This window comes from Zootermopsis nevadensis, unplaced genomic scaffold, assembly GCF_977971745.1.
Source record: "Zootermopsis nevadensis isolate Lab colony 2312 unplaced genomic scaffold, Znev_1.0 Znev_ptg000010l, whole genome shotgun sequence".
Classification (NCBI taxonomy): Eukaryota; Metazoa; Arthropoda; class Insecta; order Blattodea; family Termopsidae; genus Zootermopsis; species Zootermopsis nevadensis.
Window position 1 is genome coordinate 1,464,823 of NW_028259142.1, and position 27,979 is coordinate 1,492,801.

Below are 27,979 nucleotides of genomic sequence, written 5' to 3' on the forward strand. Positions count from 1 at the left end.
AGACAGAAAATTAAACAATATTTTAATATTGTCATTACATGATCTTCTGGGTTGTGACGCTGTGTAGTCTTGTCAACGTTTACCAGTGTTTTGGAGAAACATAACACCTCCATCTTCAGGGAAAAAAACTTTTAGATTCATAACATGTCCAAAAAAAGAATGCTCTGTATTTTACAATTATTTTATATTCATAAAATGATAAATAATTAAAGTTCATTTTACATAGAAAGCTAATAATTTCATACAATAATTTATTTACCGTCTATACACAAACTTAAAAATGTTGTTAAAATTACTTAAAATTTATAACAAAAAAAAATGTTATAAATTTTAAGTAATTTTAACAACATTTTTAAGTTTGTGTATAGACGGTAAATAAATTATTGTATTAATAAATACAAACATGACGCAATTAATATATAAAAAAATAATAATTTCATATTTATTTTGTACACAAACATGACGCATATAAGATACAAATCTAATAATTTCAGTTATAGCGGCCTAAATATTTATCATAATTGCAGCACTGATTACTTGCAAGACACTACAAGTTCATAATATTTTTTTTTCTATTTTATAAACATGTTAAATGTATTCAGGATAACATCACCTTGAAGATGAAGGTATTATGTTCCTATAAAACACCGAAACCACCTACAAGACCACACAGTATCATAACCGTGAAGACCACAATCTGAAGTGTCAACTGTTGATCACATATACTATCTTGTGCCTACCGCGTTATTACTTATAACATTTTAATGAACATTTCTGTTTTTATTATATAGGGAAGAAGGTATATTAAAACATTTCACAGACATATATATTTATTTTGTACAGTCCTCGTGTACTATTTTTAATAGATATTTATACGATTATTTATTTATTTCCTATGTCAATTCATACTCATTCCAAGAAAATAATTAAACATTAATTCCACAGATAAATATAACGTCTGACTACAATAAGCAACTTACCATGAAAATGGAAAGCTACAAATAGAACTACGGATCATTATAATATATTGCATCAAATATCTAATAGTTTTTAAAATATTTTAAATTGATAAAAACCTGAAGACGACGGTATTACCCGTCGAAACATGTCGTTTTAATAAAAGCGCTAAAAAAATATAATGTAAAATCGTATTTACGATTAAGAGCGCTAATATAATATTTTACACAATAAAATGTTTTAATATTATATAATTTTTACAACACCAATAACTTCAAACGTTTGTGTATAGACTGTACAAAATAAATATATTTAATCAAACACAAACATGACGCATATAAGATACAAATTTCACAGACAGACACGCAGACAAAGAAACAAACACACACACACGTGAATGTTATGTCAGTGCTCTGCGCCATTTGATCTTCAGGGTAGACTGGCAGGAAATATGTCATCATACGGCACTTCTTTCGAAATTCCATTCACAACAGAAGTGACGGCCTCAGAGATGGCTCCCGCTACTGTTGGGCCAATGTCCCTAAACAGTTCCTGCCAGTTCTCGGTGAGAAATCCGTTGATTTGGTTCCCTTCAACAAATGACAACATTTTTAGAACGCAATATTTCGCATGTGAAAATTATCAACTATTATTGTTACTATTTTTATGACTGGTAGCAGTTGTGACAGCGGTACATGATTCTGAGGCAAACCCACCAACCTCCCATCTTCCTAAGACATCTTAAATGTTATCTTCACATTTGTTACTAGGTCACCCAAGTGAACACTTTCCCCAAGATCTTTCCCAGCCAAAATTCTTTATCTATTTTCTCACTCGTCCAAACTACAGGACCATTACACAATTTCATCAAATGGTTCAGTGAAGTGGTTGACATTCCTACTTTGTTTCCGGGAGGTTTTGAGTTCAATTCTCACCAAGAGTCCACCTATCCCAACTGATGTTTTTTATGGATTTCCTCAGTACCAGTTACTGGGATATTACATTAAATTAAGCCCCAACTACTGCCTGCTACAATCTTTCCATGTCATTATTCATTAATTACCACATAATTTGATGGAAAACAGGCTGACGCACTCAGATTACCAATAAGACGCAAATATAAGATGGTAGCCTCCTAGATTTTACCAGGCTGATAATATTAAATTACTTATTCATAAATAAATAATAATAAATAAATAAATATTAAATGTGTAATAAACGCCACGGTGGTCTTAGTGGTTAGAACGCTGGCCTTGTAATCCTTGGGTCTCGGGTTCGATTCCCGGCGGTGCCCGAATTTATAACTTGTGTTGGGCAAGGCCGTGGTCTAGGCAACACGGGGTTTTCCTCCGTGGCATCCCAACAATTACTCCATTCACACACAGAAGAAGGCAATGGCAAACCACTTCTGGATCATCTGCCAAGAACGTATATGAACAGGTCCCAGTCCGAGAAAAGGATGGAAGGATCCTGTTCATATGGACCTGTCCTCAGACAGAACACTAATAATAATAATAATAAAACTGAACAATCCAATTTACTTATATAATGTCCGATATGATTAAAATTTATTTAAATAAAGACGGGAGAGCTTAAATAATGTTAATGTAGATTACACCCATGCCTTTTGGACTTAGCACTTTGTAATTGAGCTATTCGAACTTTTTGAGGGCTGGTATTACACACTTACCCAGCAATTTGTCTCCGTCGAAGAGGTTCGACAAGTGGATGAAGGCTCTGGAGGGCTTTATCTCAGCTTTGGAATTCTTCAAGATCATATGTCTATAATCTCCCATCTGTTTTAGGTCCCAGTCATACGAGTATGATAATGTGTTGTTCACTGCAGGAAGACGAATTATCTATCACCTCTAAAATTAAGTCACACAGCGAAGGAACATCGGCTTGAAATCATATAGAATCACCTAAACCTCGTAAGTGTGTCGTTCAAATTCAGGCACTCTGAAGACTTTATGATAATATTAATTTTGAATCAATTTAGGGCTACAGTCTACTCTGAATCGTGTCCCTCACGCAAAACTCAGTATAAAACCACACGAGAAATATAATATATTATTAAAAAAAGTTCAAAAATGTACTCAGTGCGTAACAATTCTGATGTGTTAGCTGTTATTGTAGCCAATATTTTCAAATCGTCAATCTTAACTTCTGTTTGTTTACTTGTAGGGCTGTAAGATTTAAAGGGAAATTATATTGGGCTTAAAATGTGCTTTTCGTTAGCCGTCAGTATGGTGACTGGAAACGGACTGGACGACCGGGGTTCGATCCCCGACGGCGGTTCAAAGAATTTCTTTTCCTCTAGCCTCTGCGTCCAGATAGATTCATGCCCAACCAATGGGTACTGGGATCCTTTCCACGGAGGACAAAGCGTGGCCGGTGCGTGATGCTGACCACTCGCCCCCCATATACAGGGTGGGTGGTAAGTAAGTAGGCATTGAGATAGTTATAACCTCTATATTTCCAAAGCAATAGCGATTATTTAATGTCTACTTACTTCCCACCCACCCTGTAGTGCCGACGTGTGATTAAGAGCTATATCTGATCTCCCCCCAAGCGCCTACATGGCGTGTAGTGGGACAGCCCTACTTTTCCAATTTTAACATTTCTTGCTCCTGTAAAGATTTAGCGAGGTAGCGCCCAAGACGTGCGCAGAAACGCACGTGAAGATCTGCAAAGTGACCGCAGTCTTTGTCCCACAACATCCAAATCCGGAACTTGTCAACAAATTATATTTTAACTCCCCAATTTACAATTCAATCATAACCCGTTCAGCGATTCTCGAGTTGTTATGTCAGGACACGCGGATGAACAAAGAGACACGGCAAAGTTAAGTCTCATTTTATATATACGCCCTGATGATGGAGGCAGTAATTGCCTCCGAAACATCTATGAATTTCCACGATACTTCACGGTGCAGCAGCACCCACCAGAGAAGCCTAACCTTCCGCGAATGTTCGTCGTAAACGCGCAGGAAGACAAAACAAGCAACTGAGTTCATAGTCACATAGACGACGAATTCTAGGGATGTGGATTCCAGAGCAGACAGCGAAGAATGTACTTTACCCATAGTAACGTTCATGTCTCCGTTGCCAAATATTGGCAGCAACAGCACCTTTCCCGATACGCTGTACTTCCCCGTTAACCTGACCAAAGGCACTTGGAAATTGTGGCTGAAGTGTCTCTTGTCGAAATTGAAACTAAAAAAGAACAAAAGAAAAAAAAACATATTATAGAAAAGAACTCCAGTACTTCGACTGCCATCTGTGGTTGCCAAGCAGCGCCGCCACGTGACAAACCTCAAATATCAGATGATAATCATCATTTTAATATATTTTAAATATTTAAATGTTAATTATAGTAATATTTTAATATTTAATAGGAATTTTATTGTGATTAGACTGACAAGATTTAAACAAATTAAATAAACAAATACTCAAATATCAGGACAAAGTAAAAATTCGACTTGAAGGTGACAAGTTGACGCCGTGGGGAATGACAGACGCAGACCCAAGTTTCTAGAGGTTATATTTTGCACCTATCGTCACGGTGATGATCGTCGGTCGCAACCTAACCCAAGAGACGGTCACCTTCACACTAGCCGGCATGAGAACCTGAGATTTCTCCTAAATATATCCTCTTTATTTATTTCCTTCAACCAGACGGAAAACAACAACAACAACAACAAACAAACAAACAAACAAAGTTTTACGCCCATAAATGACAAAATCACTTCTTTAACATGTAATTTTTCTTAAGATATTGTAGGTGCGTCATATTGTGATTTATTTAAATAGTATTAAAAATATATTAAAATTGGCCGTCAATCACAATATAAGATAATTAAAAGATTAAAATATCATTTTTCGTTCCGTATCGAGTACTCGATTTACATATGGAACATTTACGACATGTTTCGGCTATAATAGAGCCGTCATCGGGTGTTATGTTATAAACTTTTTAAAAATCATTAAAAATCAGTAATTCAGTTAAAAAGTTTATAACATAACACCTGATGACGGCTCTATGATAGCCGAAACATGTCGTAAATGTTCCATATGTAAATCGAGTACTCGATACGGAACGAAAAATGATATTTTAATCTTTTAATTATCTTATATTGTGATTGACGGCCAATTTTAATATATTTTTAATACTATGTAATTTTTCTTGTTTAATTTTAACCGTCTAATCACAATAAAATATTTTATTAAATATTAAAATATTATTACTACAATTAACATTTAATATTTAAAATATTTAAAATATTTTATATATTTTAAATATTTTATATATTTTAAATATTTTAAATATTTTAAATATTTTAAATATTTTAAATATTTTAAATATTTAAATGTTAATTGTAGTAATAATATTTTAATATTTAATAAAATATTTTATTGTGATTAGACGGTTAAAATTAAACAATTATAATCATCACAATATGACGCAACATTATCATCTCATGTAATTTTTCGTTTTCTGGAAGCCAATTAAAACGATCGATTGAAATCGTTCGCGTTCAGAAGAAAAAACGTTTATTCCGCTAATATTAGGACAGGGTTTCGTATCTTTGCCCTTCCAGGAGACGAGGTCACGCCTAATCTGGGAGACGCGTGTGTCCTTGTACTGATTACGAAAAGGGCAGCTCATGAGGATTCAAACTCACTCTGATTTAAGAAGAACCGCGTTCTTAAGGCCGTGGAGCTCAAGATCTCTCATGGTTAGGAAGAGGCCAGCCTGCCTCGGCCCGTTCCTCACTTGTATTTCTGCAATATTCATAGGGTCCATTTTCATTATTTTATAACTCCTGTCGCCTGTAAAAAAATAAAGTTACGAGTCAGTTAAAAGTGTTCCCGGCGCGTTCGCCAGAATTATACACCACTTTTCACCTAGCTAACAGTAATAACATTTGGCAACCAAAGTAGACTACAGCTCAAACATTTGGTCAGTTTTGCCGCGTAAAAGTAAAATGTTCAAGTGAATTCGTTAAGTTTGCGATATTTTTATCCGATTTTAAGAATAAACTGAAATTGCAGATAAACTTTAGCGAAACTCCCCCAGTACAAAATTTATGTGCACAGCTCTGACCAAGAAACACACTGACATGACCTGGGTCATGAGTTACGGGGCTTCACCTCTGACCCCACTCGGTCTCGTAGTACAGGTTTGTTTAGTTTCAATATTGGTAATTGCAGTATCGACAAGTCGCGCAGAAGGAAACTGTTAATATCTAAATTATTTTTCTCTATATATATATATATATATAAAGTGTATTCTCATTTCATGTTTATAAATATTTTGAATTGTTTTTTGATCGGTTCTGAGACACTTGGAGCACGAAAATATTTTTGAATCTAACGTAGCTCAGTTCGTAACCTAAGCTGTGATCCTAAGGTACACACGTAAATTAACCTGCGCCTTACTAGATACCTCCTGACACCAAACAGCGTGAGATTATTACCTTTGACTATGTACGGAATTGCCTCGTTTCCATGTTGTAATGCACATTCGACAAATGTGGCATCTGTGGTAACACACGCCTTAATGTAATGTGCTGGAAAGAAGAATTGACATGTCGCAAATACATTCTTGTAAAAAAAGTAAAGTTTGTCCCACTATACGCCATGTAGGCGCTTGGGGTGAGAGGAGGTATAGCTCCTCTCTTCCTTGACCTCGGCACTAGATGGGGGTGAGTGGTCAGCATCACTCCCCGGCCGGCTTTACCCCCGGGAAAGGACCCCGGTACCCATTGTAGAGGAGGCTGGGTGGACCCCAGAGCCGGTCTGGACGCAGAGGCTAGAGGAAAAAAATCCTCTGCCCCCGTCGGGGATCGAACCCCGATCGTCCAGCCCGTAGCTAGTCACTATACTGACTGAGCTACGCCGGCTCATAAATACATTCTTGTAGAATGTCATAATTATCATAAACCTAACGGAACAGATTTATTGAAATTATTCCAACTAAAAGATCGAAATTTATATCTTCTGAGTTATACGATACATGAAACAGTATTCCCAATCAACGTCTCCATACGACTTAGAGCAAAACATTGTACTTACGTAAGGGGAGGATGGCATAAGAGCCAACAGCCAAAAGAACTATAAGACAGCCGGTCGTCAGCATTTTCTGAACGAACACTATCCAGCAACTAACATTCACAATTCCAGAAACCTGTCTTAATATATCGCCTGGCGGTAAATATTTACAAACACCTGCGGTTGTCTTCTGTTTTATGTACGCAACAGAGTGTTTTCCTTACCACTTCATACGGGACTAAGGAATCTTCCATGGGTCAAGGACTATTAGCGTGCGTTCTTGTCAGTAAGTTTTCGCTGCTGGATTTCGACATATAACTTCGGTTTTGGGGTGAGAACCCAGCTTGAAAATGGCAAATGCAATGTTAGCCGAAACGTCGATTAAAAACTGAACATTCGACGCGGGTCTCGCCCTAAAGCCGGAGTCACACGTAGCGGACGATCATTTAATTCACTTCAGTTTCTCGGGTACATCAAGTTATTTTACGTTTGCATCTAATTTCGTCAGCCACTTATTTTGTTTACATGGGGTGATGGCAAGAACAACCACTGTCAGCAGTCTGGTGTTGTGGTCATGGACTCTGAGTAGTCTACTGTCTTGAAGATAAATGATAATATTAATGCATCAGGAGGAATGAGAAAGTACGTTACGATAAGCATTCGCCACCAGATGCTATTAATACGATGAAACAAAGAGAAAACGAGATTGGTATTACATGTAGCACTCATACAACATATTAAAAATGCGTATGATTTTGTGTCGAAGAACGTGAACAATCAAGAATAAAACTTTTGAGATCTGGGAATAGGTGGGAGAATAATATTAAAATGTAGGCTATATTAAAAAATGTCTGGACTGGGTTTTGAAGTGACGGACTCTTGTGTACAGAGCAACGAAAATTTAGATTCTATAAAATAAGAGGAATTTATTAGCCAGCTGAGCAACTATTAGACTCCCAAGACCACTTTTCCACTGTGTCATATAGGGTAGTATTCCAAAAAAAAATACAGGTGTCCCAAAAATATGTACAAACATATTCAATGAATGATATAAAGATATTTTAATAAACTAAATTGGAACTTACTGAACTAGCGAATTTAATTTAGGTGTTCACAAATTACCATCGTCAGCTTCGTGGCACAGTTGAACTGACCGACAAGATAGTGTCAAAAAATTTGTGATGTGTATACATTTTTCGGACATTCTGTATATGGAATATTGGCTGATCCGAACCCGAAAAAGATAAAGACTACAAACGCGCATTTATCAAGTAGGTAGTGACGTAAATACGGAGAAGGAGTCACTTCAGAGGTGAATAAGCAGAAGGACGTGTACTTTCATAAGTTACACTGTTTCTCGTGGGCATTTGCGTCATACATTTCATAATAATTACCTTCACTGTTTGATAATAATAAGTGATCTTCCGTATTTCCTGTCATTTCGACAAGAAGATCGAGGATTAGCACGTGCTAAGTCAGTCACGTAGTGAGATTTGAGGTTCTGAGGCTGTGTTCTGGGTTGTAGCGTCGTGTACCCTGGTCGAAGTTTATCGACGTTTCAGAGGTCCTTGCCCTGATGATAGAGGCAGCAAGGACCTCTGAAACGTCGGTAAACTCCTACCAGGCTACACGACGCTACAACCCAGAACACAGCCATCTCTGTCAGTCACTTGCTTGCACTGCAGTTGTGTCTCGTTGAGAAGTGAAATTGAAAATCGTAAGAGTCTGGAAATGTTTGATCCGATAGAAAAATACACGAGCGAGAAACTTCGTATATTAAACTAAGGAAGGTTTTTTGTGATTTATACGCATCACAAACTATATTCAGAATAGTGAAATATATTTATTTATATTTATTTAGTGTTCTGTCTGACGATAGGTCCATATGAACAGGATCCTTCCATCCTTTTCTCGGACTGGGACCTGTTCATATACGTTCTTGGCAGATGATCCAGAAGTGGTTTGCCATTGCCTTCTTCTGTGTGTGAATGGAGTAATTGTTGGGATGCCACGGAGGAAAATTCCGTGTTGCCTAGACCACGGCCTTGCCCAACACAAGTTATAAATTCGGGCACCGCCGGGAATCGAACCCGAGACTCCAGGATTACTAGGCCAGCGTTCTAACCGCTAGACTACCGTGGAAAATGTGAAAATCACGCGGCTATGGTGAGGAAGGCAAGTAATGATGAAAGAAGTTTGGAGAAATTCAACACAGACCATGAATGTGGCGGACCTTAGACGCGCAGAATTAGTTCTTACGGTAGTCCTAAAAATTATCGCACTGTGGTGGAGGTGGTGATAACAAAAGCCGATGACTGGTGTCTGAACTGTGATAAAATCAAAATCAGTAATGCGCCTCATCCCTCAGAACCAAACTCATGTTTGAAAATCCACCGAAACAGATAAGCTAAGAAGAATCCAAATAAAGTCGTGATACGCGTTTGGTTTCTAAGTGATCAGTTCTGAAACATGGCCAAACATCGCACAAAGGTGTTCCACATGCTTCCAAAACACTTTAAATAACTTTTAAATTAATCTTTCGAGACAAAACACACTTAGCATCCAAATAAAGTAATTATCACCAGATTATGTAATGTCACGCGACTGTAATCCTGAGACTTGCAAGAAGTCCGAAGCGTCAAAGGCAGGCGCTATCTTTCCTCCCTCCTCCTTCACCCCACTTCCACACCCCGCAAGTCTCAAGATTACAGTCGCGGACTGTACCTGTACATAGACATAAACACAGGAGAAGTAATCACTGCCGTAGTTTCTACAGACTATTCCAGTAATATTGCATAACGCGCAATATAATTCTCACTTGTTTTTGTGACCAATCTCAAACAAACAGTGTCGACTTTCCTCGTCCGTGAGCAGCTTGGCTACGAAAAGTTTTGCTGCCCACACGCACACCATAGTAATTCGGGCTACAGATAAGTTTCTGACTCTACAACTTTGTGGTAACTACATGCAACCACCTTCTTTAACACTCGATGAATCTGCATATTACCAACAGAGTGTTTTATGCATTTCCTCGAATTCTCGAAATAGGCAGCGATTATTTCTTTCAAAAGCACTAAACAGTTGAACGTGGCCTTGAAGACGTGTTGTGTTTTCAGTGAGGTACGTACCGATTCCTTGAATGTTATATAAGTGAGCAAAACCTTAGCATTCGTCAGGTGAAAAAATTAATGACACCAGCATCCATAAATGTTGCCACAAACATTGCTGACAGCAAACAAACTAATTTCTAACAGGACAAAAATTAATTTAACTTTGTTGTTAATTTCAACTGCGTTGAATATTTAATAAAATCTGTACAAAAACAAATGCAAAGTGAAAATCGATTTGGACGATGACTCAGGATTACGAACCTCGCCAAGAATACTTCTACGTGGCACATGACACTAGCAAACGGACGAAACGCGTCTCGACGCCGAAAAAGTCGCTAAAAAGGTAAGATGAACCTCGGGATTACATCTGATACGAAGCTGATAAGCGCCTCTGAAACGTCGTTAGATTTCTATTGTACTACAATGCGCAACATCCTATAAGACAGCGATCTTCTCTCATTCGTTTGTTTCTGATCATCGTGTTCCCCGACCTGGCGTCATTGCCATTGAGTCTGCATACAGCGTTCGGGGTCTCCGCCTTCAATTCTCTTTGCCACTGGCGTGAACAGTGGCATAATTCCAGTCGTTAACATTTTGAAAATTCCCATTGCTACAGAGGCAAAACAACTTCCAATATGTGGAAGACCTTGGTAATCGTAATTTATGTAGCAACTGAAGTAAAAGACATTCTACGCGCACCTTGAACAAGATAAACTAATCGCAAATTCTTCGGAAACATTCACTCAATTGATTCTGCTTAAATCCACTTATAGTTCTGTGCAAAAAAAAAATCAAACGAATTGAATAAATAAACTCTTTTGTACACGTGCTTAGTTACATTGTTTTGACGTAAATACGTCTATAAAGAAGGGTCAGTGTCTTTCCGCAAAAAAGTGTAACGAAAAATGTGTAAGATGGTTACCTAGGAAACGTTACTTTACATTACATTATCTTAGTACAGTCACGGTGGTCTAGCGGTTAGAATGCTGGGGTCTCGGGTTCGATTCCCGGCGGTGCCCGAATTTATAACTTGTGCTGGGCAAGGCCGTGGTCTAGGCAACACGGAGTTTTCCTCCGTGGCATCCCAACAATTACTCCATTCACACACAGAAGAAGGCAATGGCAAACCACTTCTGGATCATCTGCCAAGAACGTATATGAACAGGTCCCAGTCCGAGAAAAGGATGGAAGGATCCTGTTCATATGGACCTGTCGTCAGACAGAACACTAAATAAATAATAATAATAATAATAACATTACCTTACCTTACATTACATTACCTTACATTACATTCATCTACCACAGACCCATCTTAAGCGTAACTAATTCAAGTTAAATAAGCAAAGTCTTAATCAAACTTTACTCAATTGTAAAGCATGTATAAAGGAAATATTTAGAATAAAGCCAATATACAAACTTCCTTTCCGTATAGACGTATTTACGTCCAATTCACTATCACTTTTTAAAAGAGGCTACTTTTCTGTGCCACCCGTTAGTGTGAAGTTGTTGCAGCAGAACTAGACCCTCGCCTTGAAGAGACAGCAAGAAAGGTCGTTTTCGTAATAAAAAAAGTTGCTTGTCTGGAAAGACACATATAAAAGCACATTATATCGTGACGTCAGCCATTCTTCCATATTTAGGCCGCGACGCTAGGTCAAGTGGTGTTAGAATCGTCGGGGTCGTAAGTCAGGCAACAGCGTTCCAAGATGCAGGGGCTCCGTCTTCTTCTGCTCCTCGCCTGCGCCTCCGGTGTCCTGACGTCTCTCCCACTTCGTAAGTATTTCGCTGTTTTCGCTGCGAGATTTTCTGCTACCGAAACTCGCGCCGAGAAATATAATTCACATGTCTGACATCACAGATTTCAGGTTCTAATGGCGTCAGGTGTGAAAATGAGTCTTCCCTCATGTTGTGCCACGTAGTCTCGTATGAGTTTACCAACGTTTCTCATCGCCATAACCATGAAGAGTGCGCGCCTCTGAAGACTGAAATTAATTAAAGAGAAAACAAAAGTCGATCATAAGCCATTATATTCGTTAGTGACATCGGATGGGTTCACTGACAAAATAAGACGAGCTCTATCTGAAAATTATTTCAAAATATTACAAGAAAATATTAAATATAAAAGAATAAACTAATTGTATTGTCATAGTTACTATAATTATTCTTCAGTGCCGTTATAAGCACATCTGTGCTTAGAATACAATCGCCATTCCAAATATTTACAAATGCGAACTATGAAACATGGTTGTCTTTTGGGTTGTCCTGAAACGTCGGTAAAGTTCTACCAGACTACACGGCGCTACAACCCAGAAGACGGCCAACTTCGGAATCACGGCCATGTAATCCTCAAATTCCATATAAGAATTATCAAAATTTCTGGCTGTATTATTTATTTAAAATAATTTCAAGGTCAGCGATCTCAAAACCGCGTCCTTGACGACAGGAATAGGGGCGTGGCTAAATATGACAATGAAATTCACACGAGATATCGGTGCATTGTGATCTTCTGTGTTTGGCCACAATCTTCACCGTGAAGATGGAAGCGATGCGGTCCTCCGAAGCGCTTGAAACCACATACAAGACTATATGGCGTCAAATTTTTCACCGCCATCAGAGTTCCAAAGATAAACAGTGTCATAGGAGGTGCGATCGGAAAGTTTCCAGACTGCGCCTATAAAAACCCGTACACTTATCTCAGGTATTAAATTCATCCATCACCCTCGAAGTAGTTCCCCTGGGAGTGAACACAACGATCCCAGCGCCGCTGCCAAGCCTGGAAGCATCCCTGGAAATCTTTCTTTGTCAGCGTGTCAAGCACCATCTGCGATTCTGCCTGAATCTCTTCTATCGTCTCAAATCTCCTTCCCTTTAGCTGAATTTTCATCTTTGGAAAGAGGAAGAAGTCACGTGGCGAATAAGGAGGGTGCGGGATGACGGCCATGGTGTTTGAGGCCAAAAACTGCCGAACTTTGAGGGCGGTTTGCGCGTCGCATGTGGAGTTCTTCCTTTAGAATCAGCTGACAGGTCCCATAGCCTATCCCAACAATGTCGCACAAGTCGTTGATGGTACGACGTCGATCTTCGTGAATGGCCTGCCGAATCTTCGTAACATTTTCGGGCGTTGTGCTCGAAGATGGTCGTCCAGAACGCTCGTCATCATCGACAGAGGTTCGGCCATTTTTAAAACGTGAATGCCACACAAAAGTTTGCGGACTCCCCAAATGCTTGCTTTAGCATTTCATAGGTTTCCGTAGCCGTTTTGGCGAGTCTTTGACAAAATTTGATGCACACGCCATTCCTGAAATCGCAGGAGGGTCGGTGTAATGCACTACCAAAACGCCCGTAACTAAGAAACAAATGCTAATTCGATGATGCCGGCTGGCACACTGATTCACTATGAATGTAGGCCGCACCCCCTAGCGGCAGAAGCTCGTACTACATCCGGTTCGCCCGCTATTGACACAGTCTTGAAACTTTCCGATCGCACCTCGTATCTCCTGTGTGCACGAAGATTTTCTGAATTGAATTTTGTTCTTTCTTTTACAGCGTCGTATGTCAAGCCTTGCGCAAAAAGCGACGCGAAGTTTAGCGAATGCGCAAAGAAACATGCGCAGGATGTTCTGTCACATCCCGCACTAGTAAGAGGTAAGTTGTCGAAAGTCGGATGGCGCATATGAGGCACTCAGAGGCCACATTCGATGGAAAAACTGGGCACATTCCAAGCTGCGAACTGAAATCCTCTTTATTATACCAGTCAAATTATCCCTAATATAAGAGATTGGTTGGAAATGTAGCGCGCACGGGGGGAATGCCATGATGGGGCGCTCCATAATGTAGGCTCTTCACCAGACATAATTAGGATGATCAAATCAACGATGATGCACGCCTCGAAATGATAAGAAACGCTTTGAAAGCCTGAAGAGAAAAGACCACTTGAAAGACCAAGGCCCATTTACATTAAAGTAGTATACAGGAAAAAAATAGGAATATTTGGAATGAATTCAAATGACTTGGGATGCGAACCACTGGCGGACTCTTGTAGGCACGGGAATTAACCTTCGTGTTCCATAAAAGAAGGAAGACGTATTAGATATAACCTGAGGGAGTAACAGTGACTTTTCTTGTTAAACGGGAACATATTCTTAAAATTATTCATTGTCAGGACTTTTCCCATCGTATGTTCTTTAAAATCATGACGTTTCGGAGGCTGGTTCTGTCTCCGTCTTCAGGTGAGAGGTACATACTCTGTTGGGTCACTTAGATAGAGCTAGTCTCTGTCACTGGGTCAGGCGGAAATCCGATATCTGCCAATCCGTGGACTTCATTAGGAGCTTAATGAAACTTTGGGCTTAATGTTACTTACAGGTGACGCTAAATACAAAGTACCACCTCTAAACCCGCTTAAAATCACGAAGCTAGTAGCAGAAGAGAACGGAATGACAATCACACTGACAGACCTCAATATCTACGGCTTGTTGGGGGCCACTGTCAACAACATAAGGTAAGAATCACAATTGGATTTACTCAACCAATGACATAAGATCCATCCATCTATCCACCAACCTAATCCACTACTTGAGCCGGGATAGCTCAGTCAGTATAGTGACTAGCTACGGGCTGGGCGACCGGGGTTCGATCCCCGACGGGGGCAGAGGATTTTTCCTCTAGCCTCTGGGGCCCACCCAGCCTCCTCTACAATGGGTACCGGGGTCCTTTCCCGGGGGTAAAGCCGGCCGGGGCGTGATGCTGACCACTCACCCCCATCTAGTGCCGAGGTCAAGGAAGAGAGGAGCTATACCTCCACTCACCCCAAGCGCCTACATGGCGTGTAGTGGGACAAACTTTGCTTTACTTTTAATCCACTACATAAAATTATGACCTTCAGGTGGTAGAATCTTATATTAAGGGAACTATTGACCTATGTAGCGACTACAGAATGCCACAAAAAGATGTATACACAGCAGCAAGTTTGGTCGCCGTTCAGTCAGATTTTCACAGCTTTCAACTGTCACGAACCTAAAGGCGGCCTTTTCGAAGACCTACACCAGAGTTGCTAATTCGCCAAGTACCAATACATGACGTAAGTAATTATTTAGAGCATTAGAATTTCTTTATTTCATTCACTGTGTACATATTTTTGGGACATCCTGTATATTAAAAAATCTAACCTTACAAATTTGATAAAAAAAAACTAAAATATTTGATGAAACGAACGCGTTAAAACATAAAATGCGTGTTAACGACTGACTACTTCGACATTAGTAAATAAAAAATGAGTAAAGTAATTAACAAGGTTCAATTTTTAATATTTAATACAGTTGCGACACGCGGTCAACAGTTTCTTAATTCAAGATAATACCGCCTGAAGATGGCCACATTTAGACCAAAACATGTGGTGAATGAAGTTAGCGTAACCACAGAGAACAAATGGGGAAAGTTGTGTTGAGTGTTGCAAGAACATTACAATATTACGTCATGCAATTTTTGTGCTTAATTCCGTTAATAAGGAACATATTTCAGCTGTGATTTCGAGAATCAGCACATGGTCTTCATGCTATATTTTCCATTTATGTCGACTATTGGGAAGTACGAAACTGACGGACGCCTTGTACAGATTCCTATCCAAGGACGAGGAGACATCAATGCCACAAGCGGTACGAACACTAACGCACTCACTAATACATCTATAATGCACACAGTTATTTATAATTAATACCAATAATTTGCCGCCACGGTGGTCTAGCGGTTAGAACGCTGGCCTTGTAATCCTGGGGGGTCTCGGGTTCGATTCCCGGCGGTGCCAGAATTTATAACTTGTGTCGGGCAAGGCCGTGGGTCTAGGCAACACGGAGTTTTCCTCCGTGGCATCCCAACAATTACTCCATTCACACACAGAAGAAGGCAATGGCAAACCACTTCTGGATCATCTGCCAAGAACGTATATGAACAGGTCCCAGTCCGAGAAAAGGATGGAAGGATCCTGTTCATATGGACCTGTCGTCAGACAGAACACTAAATAATAATAAGATGAGGTGGTCTAGCGGTTAGAACGCTGACCTTGTAATCCTGGGGGTCTCGGGTTCGATTCTCGGCGGTGCCCGAATTTATAACTTGTGTTGGGCAAGGCCGTGGTCTAGGCAACACGGAGTTTTCCTCCGTGGCATCCCAACAATTACTCCATTCACACACAGAAGAAGGCAATGGCAAACCACTTCTGGATCATCTGCCAAGAACGTATATGAACAGGTCCCAGTCCGAGAAAAGGATGGAAGGATCCTGTTCATATGGACCTGTCGTCAGACAGAACACTAAATAATAATAACCAATAATTTACTAGTGCCCCCTGTCGTTTAAATGCCGAAATTACTTTTCCAAAGGAGATCTGAGATTGTCATGACGGATGGCAGCGAGAGTTCAGGTTGTGGTCTCCTGGCTTGTGGCAACAAATAGTCCTGTAGGTGTAACTTCCCGATGCTGTGATATTTTATAAACACGTACAGAGTTACACGGTGTCACAACCCAGTAGACCACAAACCACCACTTGCATATTCTAAATGAGAAATAAGATACTGTTCTACACTTTCGTTGAAATCTCGAGCAAAATTATTGTTACAGATTTGCATTTAAAGTTTCAAAGCCTTCTTTGCATCGTGGCCAGGATTGCATTCAATTTGTCGCTCATGAAAACTTCAAACTTTTCTAAACACACAATTGGAGTCTGTTTAAATTTTCAAAAATATTACAACTAGTAGAGTCTTTCACTACTCGCATATTCTACTGGAATCACCGTAGATAAAAACCTGTCTGCACTTTACAAGCACTAAAACATGAATTACGGAGATGAGACATGAGGATAATATTAAAATGAATCTTAAATATATACGTCGTGAACGTTTCCTGCCTTTTACAGAAACCGAAGGTTTGTTACCGTATTCATAAGACACAGACACCGATCCATATCCTGAGCCAGACGAATCCAATCCATAACTTCCCACTCCGTATTTTTAATATCCAATTTAATATTACCATCGCACTAGAACTTGTAAGTGGTCTCTTTCCGTCAGGATTTCAGGCCAAAATCGGTTTATACTAAAACTCGTAAATAACAATACAAGTTTGAAATGTTCTGTTGTATCGAACCAGCAGTAGCTGTATCATATAATTCCATTACAAAGCTTAAAATCGTGAGTTCTTCCACAGTGAACATTCAAGGTAATTTTGAGTTTGACTACACCCTGGAAACTAGAGATGGGAAGCAGTACATGGTGGTGAAGAACCCGGTGACTACCAGTACAGCATCGAGGTCCTACATTCATCTCACAAATCTCTTCAACGGAAATGAACTACTGGGTAAGATTCTATATAAGACCAAGATCTGCCGTTCTAAAGTCGGTAAAGATATCCACATTTCCGTTCTTGATGGCAACACCGCGTGAACTTGCAGGTGATTAACAAATTTCGGAATACCTTAATTCAGCCCTGAAGACAGAGTCAGTTAGTCCAACCGAAACGGTGTTATCTACCTAAAAAACACACTCCGCGCAACAACCAGGATACCAACATCGACATAACACATAACCATGTCGAACTCATGTAAATTATTTAACGACAACGGTTCATCTGAAGAGGTTACGTAGCATCAAACCTGACTGGTAAACGGACATGAATAGAGACTATGTGAGGATTTGTAAGGAGGTGGTCGTGGTCTATTTGAAGTTGCTGTGGCGGAATTCGCCTAGTGAGATAAAGATTTTAATGAGGATACCATGTGATGCGGGCAAGGTTCGATCCAAGTACCTGCGAAATAAAGGTTATTTATCCGACGCAGTAGACAGAATATCTCAGTCAAAGGAGTAGCAAACGAAAACCTCGTTCCAGCTACAGCAGCGTATCTGGATTCGAAATATTACCATCTCAAAGACAGTACAAAGTATATTATTAAAATTAATCTCAGAGAAAGTGTTGAGGGTGTTCCGTCTGATCCAGCGGCAGAAATTAATGAACCCTGGGGTTATACAAAAGGAGTTAATTATCTCGATTGTGATTATCCCAGCGATTATCAGCTTCTCAAGGAAAAATCTGCACCACAGATTTAGTTCCAAATAAGATTTTCTTAGGAGTGGTTTTTGGCTCCTGGGAGACCAATAACGTGTGACGGAAACCACGTATGACTTTGCCATGTCAGGAGATGCTATATAACCTCTGCAGTTGAAACAATATCGTTAAATAACTCAGTAATGAGTTTGTGTCAGGCTAGAAATGCAGTAATTATCCTTCGAAATTTACATGTTCTCCATAGCCTATGTTCTTAGCACAGTGATGAAGTTTGTTGCAAGAATTTTCAATTATATGGTTACAAACGAATGAACCGTCAAATATACTTAATTAAATTTGCAGTAAATTTTTAATTCATGCACGTCAGGTATTACAGATATTAACCAATTTCGAGCAAAGTTATTGAAATGTGAGTATGATTTGAGGTCTTCACGGCTGTGAGTCCCGAAGATGGCAGTCTTCTTCTGCGTTGTAGCGCCGTGTAGTCAGGTAGAAGTCTACCTAAGTTTCAGAGGTCCCTGCTGCCTCCATCGCCAGGGCGATTATCACCCTGATCGTTAGTAAACTTCTGCCACACTACACGGCGCTGCAGTCTTATTAAAAACTTTTCCCCATTATCAGACATCGTGAGAATTCGTATAGTAATTGATAAGAGTCACATTTTCGTATAAATAAAACGCAGCGAACTGTTGTAGGTAATCAAATCAATAATTTCCTGAACGAAAACTGGAAAGAAGTGGACAAGCAGTTGTCTCCAAGTCTGAATGTGGCAATCTCTAAAATCATCAGCAGCATAATTGAAGGGCTGACTTCTGTGGTTCCTTACGACGTAATATTCCCCGAAAGGTTGCCGTGAACGCCAGTCCACCATCTGCTGCAGTGAACATTGACAAACGACTCGACTTAGCTTCGTTGCCTTCGCCACGAAGACAGAAGTGTGTTCAACATTCGTAATAAATCACTCAAGAATAAATGAATAATGTGAAGTATTGAGCGCACACAACCTAAAATCCACCAACGGCGCTACTATAGCAATGGTTATGACGGTAGAAAAATAATTATTTAAGAATTATAATCAAAAATTGTCTATTATATTCACATGTACGTCTTTAGAGCGTACCTGCCATTATTCATGTAACTCTGATCGGAAATAAACACCTTAATTCACTTTGATTTTCTGTGTGTAATAAATTTCTGTCTTAATTTCGAGACCCATTTTTAGTTTACCTCTCAAATCACACACCAGGGGCAATGTTTGCGGTGACCACAAGAGATTCTACCTTCTTCCTGTTGGTTTCAACCTTCTGGGATCCCTTCCCCTATCCTGTGGATTTCACACGATTTCAAATGTGTTGCCAGCGCCTTGCCACACGACCATCGAAAGAGACAGACGACATTACGAACTGTTACCACTCCAGACACAATTTTCGCTATGGCCTCAGTAAGTTTGCCGTAAGGGCAATGATAAGGACATCTTTTAAAAATGTGTATACTTAAAACGTTAGGTGTAATTCATATTCTCTTGTCAGCCATCTTATAAACACGGATTATCAGCTTGAATGCCTTCTCTCAGTGCCCTGATCCTTATTACTCTGGAAATTCCTTCAAATATTCTACAAATATGCCATTTATTTCTGTTAATAACCATACAAATTAATTCCACGCTGCAAAATTATTCTTGAAAATTTCATGAGTCGAGTAGCTAGTGAAGAAATTTTCCGCTCTCTATGGAATCAGATTGTTCATTACCGTGTTTATAAAATCTATGTTTAGCTAAGATCAATTTTATTAATATCCTTCCATCTACGCCTAGATCTCGCGAGTACTCTCCTTCCGGTTTTCCAACAAAAATATAATATGCTTTTCGCGTCTCCTTCTTGCGTGCTGCATAACCTGACGATTTTCCACCATTTTCGCAACACACACACACACACACTCTCGGGGTCTCTTATTCTGACATCACGGCACCCAAGAAGATTAGGTGTCGTAGTAAGGTAAATGATGGCACTGCATATAGTTATATCATTTATATATTTTTTTTAACTTTGCATCTATGAGAAATAGAACTCAAGATTTTTCCTTGCCAAGGGACGTAAAAGTCGGGTAAATGAAGATTAACTTTAGACTGTGATTAGTTTTAAGATCTGTACATGTCAAACACGTGGGAAATATATAATTTAAGCGTGCACAAAATGTGAAAGAATACACAGCTTGGGATATCTAGACACAATAATATTAAAATTTAAATTAACTAAATGGAGTGTGAGGTGACGGACTGGACTGAATTAACTCAGGATAGGGTAAAGTGGTGAGAGTATTATTAAAAAAACAATGAAACTTCGGGTTCAATTAAGGCCGAATAATCTCGCGACCAGCTAAACGAAGAATTAATGTCTAATTTTCTCATTCATTCCATGTCCCTTGTGCTGCCACATCTTATTTGTCTCTGGCAAAAACAAACTCATCAACTTGCATCTAATCTCGGTTCGAGTGTCTACACATACCATAACAACATTCAGTCAAGGTAGTCAAGGCTGAAACTTCACATCAAATTTCCACTACGTATGTCTTTATGACGTAAAATTAACTTAATAACCAGTATTAATGTTGTGACCTTCTGAAGCCGCACCAAAAGGAACACGTCACAATATTATTATCGCGAGCCAAGTGTTATTAAAGAGATATCACGTGCAATTTGACGTCAAAACCTGCCATAAATCAGGACAGAGGTAATAATTACAGCACACTAGACATTGGAGCACCTTCGTTCTTGCGAAGCTAATAATAACTCAAGAAATTCCTTGCCTTCCACTCGCTCCGAAGGTCAATTATTGCGTTAACAAAGTCTACTCACTCCGCTATATACAGAACTTGTTAAATAGTTGACAATTCTTCTTTAAAATACATTTTAGTATCATCTTTCCTTTGAGAGTCGGTCTCCCAAGTACTCTCGTCCCGTAAGATTCCCGTCCAAAATTTATAAATGTATAGATCACCTTCCCAAACACCTTCAATCTACGGTCTTCCCTTAATGTGGCAGATAAGATTTTGTAATTAATTACCAAAATGCATTTAAACACATTTTTGTGGACACGCTGATGGGCCTTCGGGTTCGATGCAGACAGTGGGATAGTCTTTAAAAATCTGAGCAGAGAGAGAGAGAGAGTGAGAAATGTATTAGTCATTGAAGTTTAAGATCGACGATGTCGTGTTTTGTAGAGTTTTACTCAGACACAATCTTACCTTAAAGATCACTCTTCCTTATTCAGAAACCTAACCTAACCTAAAACAACACATTCAGAGACGAGCCGACATTTAAGATACACCAGCGGGATTTATGAATAGAGTGTTAACATATTGGTATCTATTTTCCGAGCGTATTTTGCGTTGAGGTAAACAATTTCATCCCGCATACATGCGAAATTTATTTACACTTTCAAACTTAACAAGGACAATTCAAAACAGATTTTAAGACATTTTTTTAATTCCCTCATACGAGGTGCGATCGGAAAGTTTCAAGACTGTGTCAATAGAGGGTGAACCGGATGTAGTACGAGCTTCTGCCGCTAGGGGGTGCGGCCTACATTCATAGTGAATCAGTGTGCCAGCCGGCATCATCGAATTAGCATTTGTTTCTTAGTTACGGGCGTTTTGGGAGTGCATTACACCGACCCTCCTGCGATTTCGGAATGGCGTGTGCATCAAATTTTGCCAAAGACTCGCCAAAACGGCTACGGAAACCTATGAAATGCTAAAGCAAGCATTTGGGGAGTCCGCAATGGGTCGTGCACAAACTTTTGTGTGGCATTCACGTTTTAAAAATGGCCGAACCTCTGTCGATGATGACGAGCGTTCTGGACGACCATCTTCGAGCACAACGCCCGAAAATGTTACGAATATTCGGCAGGCCATTCACGAAGATCGACGTCGTACCATCAACGACTTGTGCGACATTGTTGGGATAGGCTATGGGACCTGTCAGCTGATTCTAAAGGAAGAACTCCACATGCGACGCATCGCAGCCACGTTTGTGCCAAGGCTCCTGTCTGAGGACCAGAAGCAGAATCGACTTCTCGTTTGTCAGGAGCTCAAAGATCTTGCAAGAACCGACCCCAACTTCCTTTCTAAGCTCCGTGTGACTTCTTCCTCTTCCCAAAGATGAAAATTCAGCTAAAGGGAAGGAGATTTGAGACGATAGAAGAGATTCAGGCAGAATCGCAGATGGTGCTTGACAGGCTGACAAAGAAAGATTTCCAGGGATGCTTCCAGGCTTGGCAGCGGCGCTGGGATCGTTGTGTTCACTCCCAGGGGAACTACTTCGAGGGTGATGGATGAATTTAATACCTGAGATAAGTGTACGGGTTTTTATAGGCGCAGTCTTGAAACTTTCCGATCGCACCTCGTAGGTGTAATGATTTCAGCCAGTATTTTACACATCATATAAGCTGTTCTAGTACGACGCCATATTCTGAAATCCGTCTACCAAACAAGATGTCAAAAGTAATAATATAGCTAATTGAATCTTCATCATTCTTTACAAATAAGTAGCATTTCTTTGTAAACTAAACTAAATGTGAAAACATCTTGACGGCAACTGAATCCGTCACACCCGCCACGTGTATTTCTCGCTACAGGAGTCGCCACTGTCAGAATTTCGCAATTTTTCCCCCCGGGACGCACAATATGACGAACATTGGCTATTATATGACTAGATTACAAGAAGAAACAGAAATTTCTCAGAAGTTCCTGTCAGCAGATACGAATGTATTAATGTACTTCGTTCTACAACTGATAATACCAAAAGGGAACACGTGGCCTTTCCTGTAACGTGGTGATGACCAAAAGCCGTAATAGGCTACATGAGGAGTATTGGGATAATGGAGGCAAAGCTCCACGTACTCTTAATTTCAACGAAGGCTGGAGATAAGTGGTTATATTGCCTTCAAGGAAAGTACGGCCGAATTCCGTTGGGCAGGATAGCACAGAACGTGACAGGGCGTGACGGCGAGAAATATTCCTACGCCGGGATCGGAAAACTGACACGAACCACGTCATTAGAATCAGCCAGTTAATATAAGCTTTGTAGCAAAAATAACACACCGACACCTAATTGAAGAATCAGATTGAAAATTTTCCACTTTGAGTGGCAGTCACGGGTTGGCCTTGCCAACACAAATAAAAACAAACTTTTAAGCTGCAGTTACATTTTAAAATATTATCTGCGTAAACAAGTTAATTGTGACGTCATTTTGCGGACGGATTACTTATAAAACCAGGGCTGAGTGTTGGGCAGTTCAGTTTGGCGAATGATCATTAAACTGTAAATTTACATCATGCGGGAAATTTTCATTGTTCTGACAGTGGCTTCTGCGTTTATAACAGCGGGGGCCCTGCAACTTCGTAAGTAAAAAGCATCACCACTAAGCCTACAATACTGCCAACAAAGAAAAAAATATGTTTCTACAGAAACGCAGTAAAAGTAAACTGAAGACAACATTTAAATATTAAATTTAAACAAACATATAAGCAGAGTAAGGATTTCATGCATGCAAATGCTCTGCTAGCTAGAAAGAAAAATGTAGTTCGCGTAGGTATATTTTATGTGCAGTAGAAGTTTCTTTCATCTATTCGAGGCAAAGCCTCTAGAATATAAATTACTCGGTAATGTTGGCTGCCTTGAAACCACAAACAAATTAATGATTTTGTGCAAATGTTTATTTCCAACAAACATTTTGAGATAGCTTGTTCATGTATTGAGCGTAATACCGTTTGTTAGTTACCAATTTACCCAAGTTAGGTTAGGTTGGCAAGTGCAAAGTCAGTCAATTTCTTCAAGATTTCCAGATGACGGCAGCCTTCATTCCTGAGCAGTCTAATCTTATTTCTATTGGGGAAAAAAAAATCACTGTATTTAAACTCATGTCTGTGTGAAGAAAATTCACAAAATGTTTTAAATTTATTATAAACTCTAGTCTGAAAGACGCTTAGAGATTATTCCAATGTACTTAAAAAATTCAATTATAATTACTGCCAACGAAAAATATATTTTAAGTGTTTCTCCTGACAGCATGCATATTAACGGACAGGTACGGTATTGGGATTAATGTCTCCTCTGTTTCCAGCTAAATACGTCAAGCCTTGCGGCAGAAACGACCCGAATTTCAACGAATGCGTAATAAAGCATGCGCGAGAGACGTTGAAAGCCCCAATACTTGAAAAGGGTGAGTATTGGAAAAGAGAACAAATGCAGTGTTCCTTCAACAGCGAACAAAACTAATGAAAGACGTTTCAGAGAACAATACTGCCTCCATCGTCAGAGTTGAAACGACGAAGGTCAGGGTTAGGTCTCGGGAATTGGCCAATCAGGGCCGGGAATCAAGAGAGGCCACAGGCTGCTGCAACCGGATTGAGAGGATTTGAAAACAATTTGAGATTTCCCGGTCCTTAGAAGGGGGAACTCATAACGAGGAACGTAAAATAATTCATAACATTCACCAGATATTAGTAAGACTTTAGATTCTCTTGGTGACAAATATACAGATAGTTGAAGATTTCTGTCTTCTGGGTTGTTGCGCTGTGTAGTCTGGTCGATGTTAACCAACGTTTCAGAGGTCATACTGCCCTGATGACGGAGGCAGTATGACCTCCGAAACGTTGGTTAACATCGACCAGACTACACAGCGCAACAACCCAGAAGACGGAAATCTTCATACTCATCGCTGTGAGAACCTCAAGTCTTACATACAGATAGTTATCATCAGGGCAACAAATGCAGTAAGCTCCTCTGAAACGTCGGTCAATATCTGCCAGACAACATCCCAAGGGAAAGCCATCTTAACGAGATATTACTGGAATCATGAGATCAGCTGACCTCCGAGCTCTGTTCCAGGTGACCCCAAGTACAAGTTACCGTCCATAAGCCCGTTGCTGATAACGGAGATAAAAGTGGTAAACACAAACGGGATCAACCTAATCATCCGAGACATCAAACTTCATGGCTTACTGGGGGTCAGCGTTGATAAATTAGAGTAAGACCTTACGGCAAATTGTTCATTTATAAGAAACAAGTGTTTTGTCTCGCGTGGCTTCGACTGTCCATGAATATTTTTTATTTTAGGTTCGACTTTGAAAAGAAGCGTGTTTTCGGCGAGTTCAGGTTTCCAGTCTTGGAGATAATCGGAAAATATAAAATGTCGGGACGTCTTCTGCTGTTACCCATAAACGGCGAAGGAGACTTAAATATCACCCTGGGTAAGAAGACATCCGAGTGTTGCATGTCTTTACATCTGCGCCAAGTTGTAATACTGTTTACATATTCACGAGGTTACTGTCTTATACAGTCATTGAAATCTCTAAAAGCCCGCTCCCTGCGGCAGGAGGACAGAAATAAATTGTAGCGTGCGCGACGAAGCTTGTTCAAAACAGCTATCCAGTCACGAATTACTAACTAACTAACTAACTAGATGGCTTACGGAACCCGAAGGTTCATCACCGAATTAACCAAAGCCCTCCACCGGACCCTGTCCTGGGCCAACAAAATCCAGTCTCCTTCAACTCCTATCTCCCATAGATCCCGCCTGACATTTTCCTCCCATCTACGTCTAGGTCTCCCCAGTGATCTCTTCCCTTCAGGCGTCCCAAATAGTGGACCCAACCAACTAGATGGCTTACGGAACCCGAAGGTTCATCACCGAATTAACCAAAGCCCTCCACCGGACCCTGTCCTGGGCCAACAAAATCCAGTCTCCTTCAACTCCTATCACGAATTACTGCGCGTTGGAATATTTAACAAAGCTCTTTCAACTATATATTTGTTGAACATCGTCGAATGTGCAGTGGAAATAATCATAATGGTGACCATTGGCGGGTTAATGACTTATTTTGAAAGTGTCGTCTCCAAATTAGCCTTCAGTCCTAAAAGCAGTTTTACCTTACCGGAGCCAATTCAATTCAAACCACTACATCAAAGCACATATTACCTTCAGAATTGTGTTCACATTGTCCTCAAAGCTTCTCAACCAATACTTGTATACACAATCTAAATAAGGAGAGACGTGAACCCTTTCCTCAATTTTCCTTTTAGGTACAAATATTTTCCATGTTACTTTGTTCCCCGAAACTTAAATCTGTTCTTCGCTTCCGTAAGAGTTTAAAGCATAACTGTTGTGTCTCAGTCAAGACGTTTAACCCTTTAAAGCCCAGTGGTAATTATATGTACCGCCTACTTTAACAATAAGTAACTTTGAATTTTGTATTTATGAATTTATTATTATTCTCACTGCAAACAGCGATCATTTTCTTAAACAGCGTTAACCAGTTGATCTTTGTAATGGTGAAACTTAGTGTTTTCTTTGCGGTAAGGACTGAATTCTTAAATATTATTTAGACGAGCTTCGGCTGAGTTACATTTCGTTCCAATTTTTTGGTAGCGTTAATATGTAAGGAACACCGAACCCCAGGACAAAGTGTTCGCTTTAACGTGTTGCATGTGTTCTTTCCTTCAGTGGACTCTAAAATGTCGGTCGAAGGTGACTTTGTTCAGGAGATCGTCGGTGAGACACAACACGCAGTCGTCAATAACCCGAGGGCCACTATGGATCCCTCAAGGATGTACGTTCTCCTCACGAACTTGTTCAACGGAGACAAAGTCCTGGGTAAGGAGGTACAAACGATACGTACAGGGAAAAGTTCTGAAGAAACACACTTTATCCCTGAAGATGGAGGCAATATGTTTCTCCGAAACGTTCACACATACCTACAAATTAAAATGACGTTACAACTCACAAGATGAACTTTTCGAAGAAACATACTGTCTCCATCTTCAGGGATGAAGATACGCCAATTTAATTGTAGAATCATGAACACATCCCCCAGCGTAGTATGCAACTATCAACATCTCGTCTTGACAATATTGCACAGAGCAAAATTACCTTGTCAGAAATGTGGGTAAGCCTAGGGCGTGATATGAAAGCAGGCCCAGTTATGTGGTTGTAACATGTTGCAGGTAAACAAATGAACGAGTTCTTAAACGACAAGTGGAAGGACGCGTACAATTCCTTGTCCGCTCCTATTGTCGAAGGCATAGTGCAGGCAGTGATCAGTGTCATAAACGAGGCTTCATCGGTGGTTCCTTTCGAGGAAGCATTCCCCGAGAGTCTACCGTGAGCTGATCTATCATCGCCGTTTCAGAAGTGAGTGTACGAGAACGCTTCAACACGATTCCGTCGACTCAACACTAGCATAGATAAATTGCACTTAAAAGTAATCCAAACTTATAGTATTAAAAACTTCGATAGACTTTGTATCTTTGTTTACTCGTAGATAGGTTTAAAATGTATTACACTTAGAAACCGTTTAAAGAGAAAATATAAAGTAACAATTAATTATTTTAAAAGGTTCAACTCTATAAGTTACATGAAGTGACACGTGAACTTTAGTCAGCAAAGATGGTATCATCGTCAAAGTAACAACTACTATCAAAATATAATTAAGAAGTTTTAATGCTCAGCTCATTTGAGCGTGTTACTTTGTAATGTAACGAAAGAGTTCCTGTTTTAAATATGATATTTCGACATTCTCAAAAATAAAGTAGGAATTGCATAAAAGCTGTAGTATCTTACATATTTCATGTTTTGTTGTTTGTGATTTTATTAAAACTTAATTCTGTCTTAAAATATATCCACTGCAAGAAAAATGTTTTTACTGAACATAACATCACCAGGAATTAAGGTAGGTTCGTGTCTTTAATTTCCGATTATCAAACAATTAAATTTTATGTAGGTCTAACTTACAAACAGCTGATTT

The 27,979-nt window shown here is 39.7% G+C and overlaps 2 protein-coding genes across 2 annotated transcripts; one reads left to right on the forward strand and one right to left on the reverse strand.

The window, feature by feature from the left end:
- Positions 1 to 412: 412 nt before the first annotated feature.
- Positions 413 to 7,189, reverse strand: LOC110827255 (protein takeout). Its single transcript, XM_022058737.2, has 6 exons — positions 7,035 to 7,189; positions 6,437 to 6,529; positions 5,642 to 5,789; positions 4,039 to 4,172; positions 2,648 to 2,797; positions 413 to 1,547 (listed from the first exon to the last, which is right to left on the reverse strand). Exons 1-6 carry the CDS (start codon positions 7,096 to 7,098, stop codon positions 1,387 to 1,389), a joined length of 750 nt encoding a protein of 249 aa, XP_021914429.2. The 5' UTR covers positions 7,099 to 7,189; the 3' UTR covers positions 413 to 1,386.
- Positions 7,190 to 11,733: 4,544 nt separating this feature from the next.
- On the forward strand, positions 11,734 to 27,798 carry LOC110827232 (uncharacterized). The gene is made up of 12 exons (XM_087346065.1): positions 11,734 to 11,893; positions 13,667 to 13,765; positions 14,486 to 14,621; positions 15,641 to 15,774; positions 17,321 to 17,470; positions 18,871 to 19,029; positions 23,501 to 23,575; positions 24,298 to 24,396; positions 25,065 to 25,203; positions 25,293 to 25,426; positions 26,680 to 26,829; positions 27,180 to 27,798. Exons 1-12 carry the CDS (start codon positions 11,827 to 11,829, stop codon positions 27,338 to 27,340), a joined length of 1,503 nt encoding a protein of 500 aa, XP_087202191.1. The 5' UTR covers positions 11,734 to 11,826; the 3' UTR covers positions 27,341 to 27,798.
- Positions 27,799 to 27,979: the final 181 nt, after the last annotated feature.

Bases quoted from the DNA above. Each gene is read 5' to 3' on its own strand.
- LOC110827255 (XM_022058737.2), bottom strand. From the start codon at position 7,098: ATGCTGACGACCGGCTGTCTTATAGTTCTTTTGGCTGTTGGCTCTTAT. The intron at 4,173-5,641 runs GTGAGTTTGAAT...GTTCTTTTTTAG, and splicing joins GCGGTTCTTCTTAAATCAGA to TTTCAATTTCGACAAGAGAC. The intron at 1,548-2,647 runs GTAAGTGTGTAA...CATTTGTTGAAG, and splicing joins CGACGGAGACAAATTGCTGG to GGAACCAAATCAACGGATTT.
- LOC110827232 (XM_087346065.1), top strand. From the start codon at position 11,827: ATGCAGGGGCTCCGTCTTCTTCTGCTCCTCGCCTGCGCCTCCGGTGTC. The intron at 15,775-17,320 runs GTACGAACACTA...GTTCTTCCACAG, and splicing joins AGACATCAATGCCACAAGCG to TGAACATTCAAGGTAATTTT. The intron at 23,576-24,297 runs GTAAGTAAAAAG...CTCTGTTTCCAG, and splicing joins AGCGGGGGCCCTGCAACTTC to CTAAATACGTCAAGCCTTGC.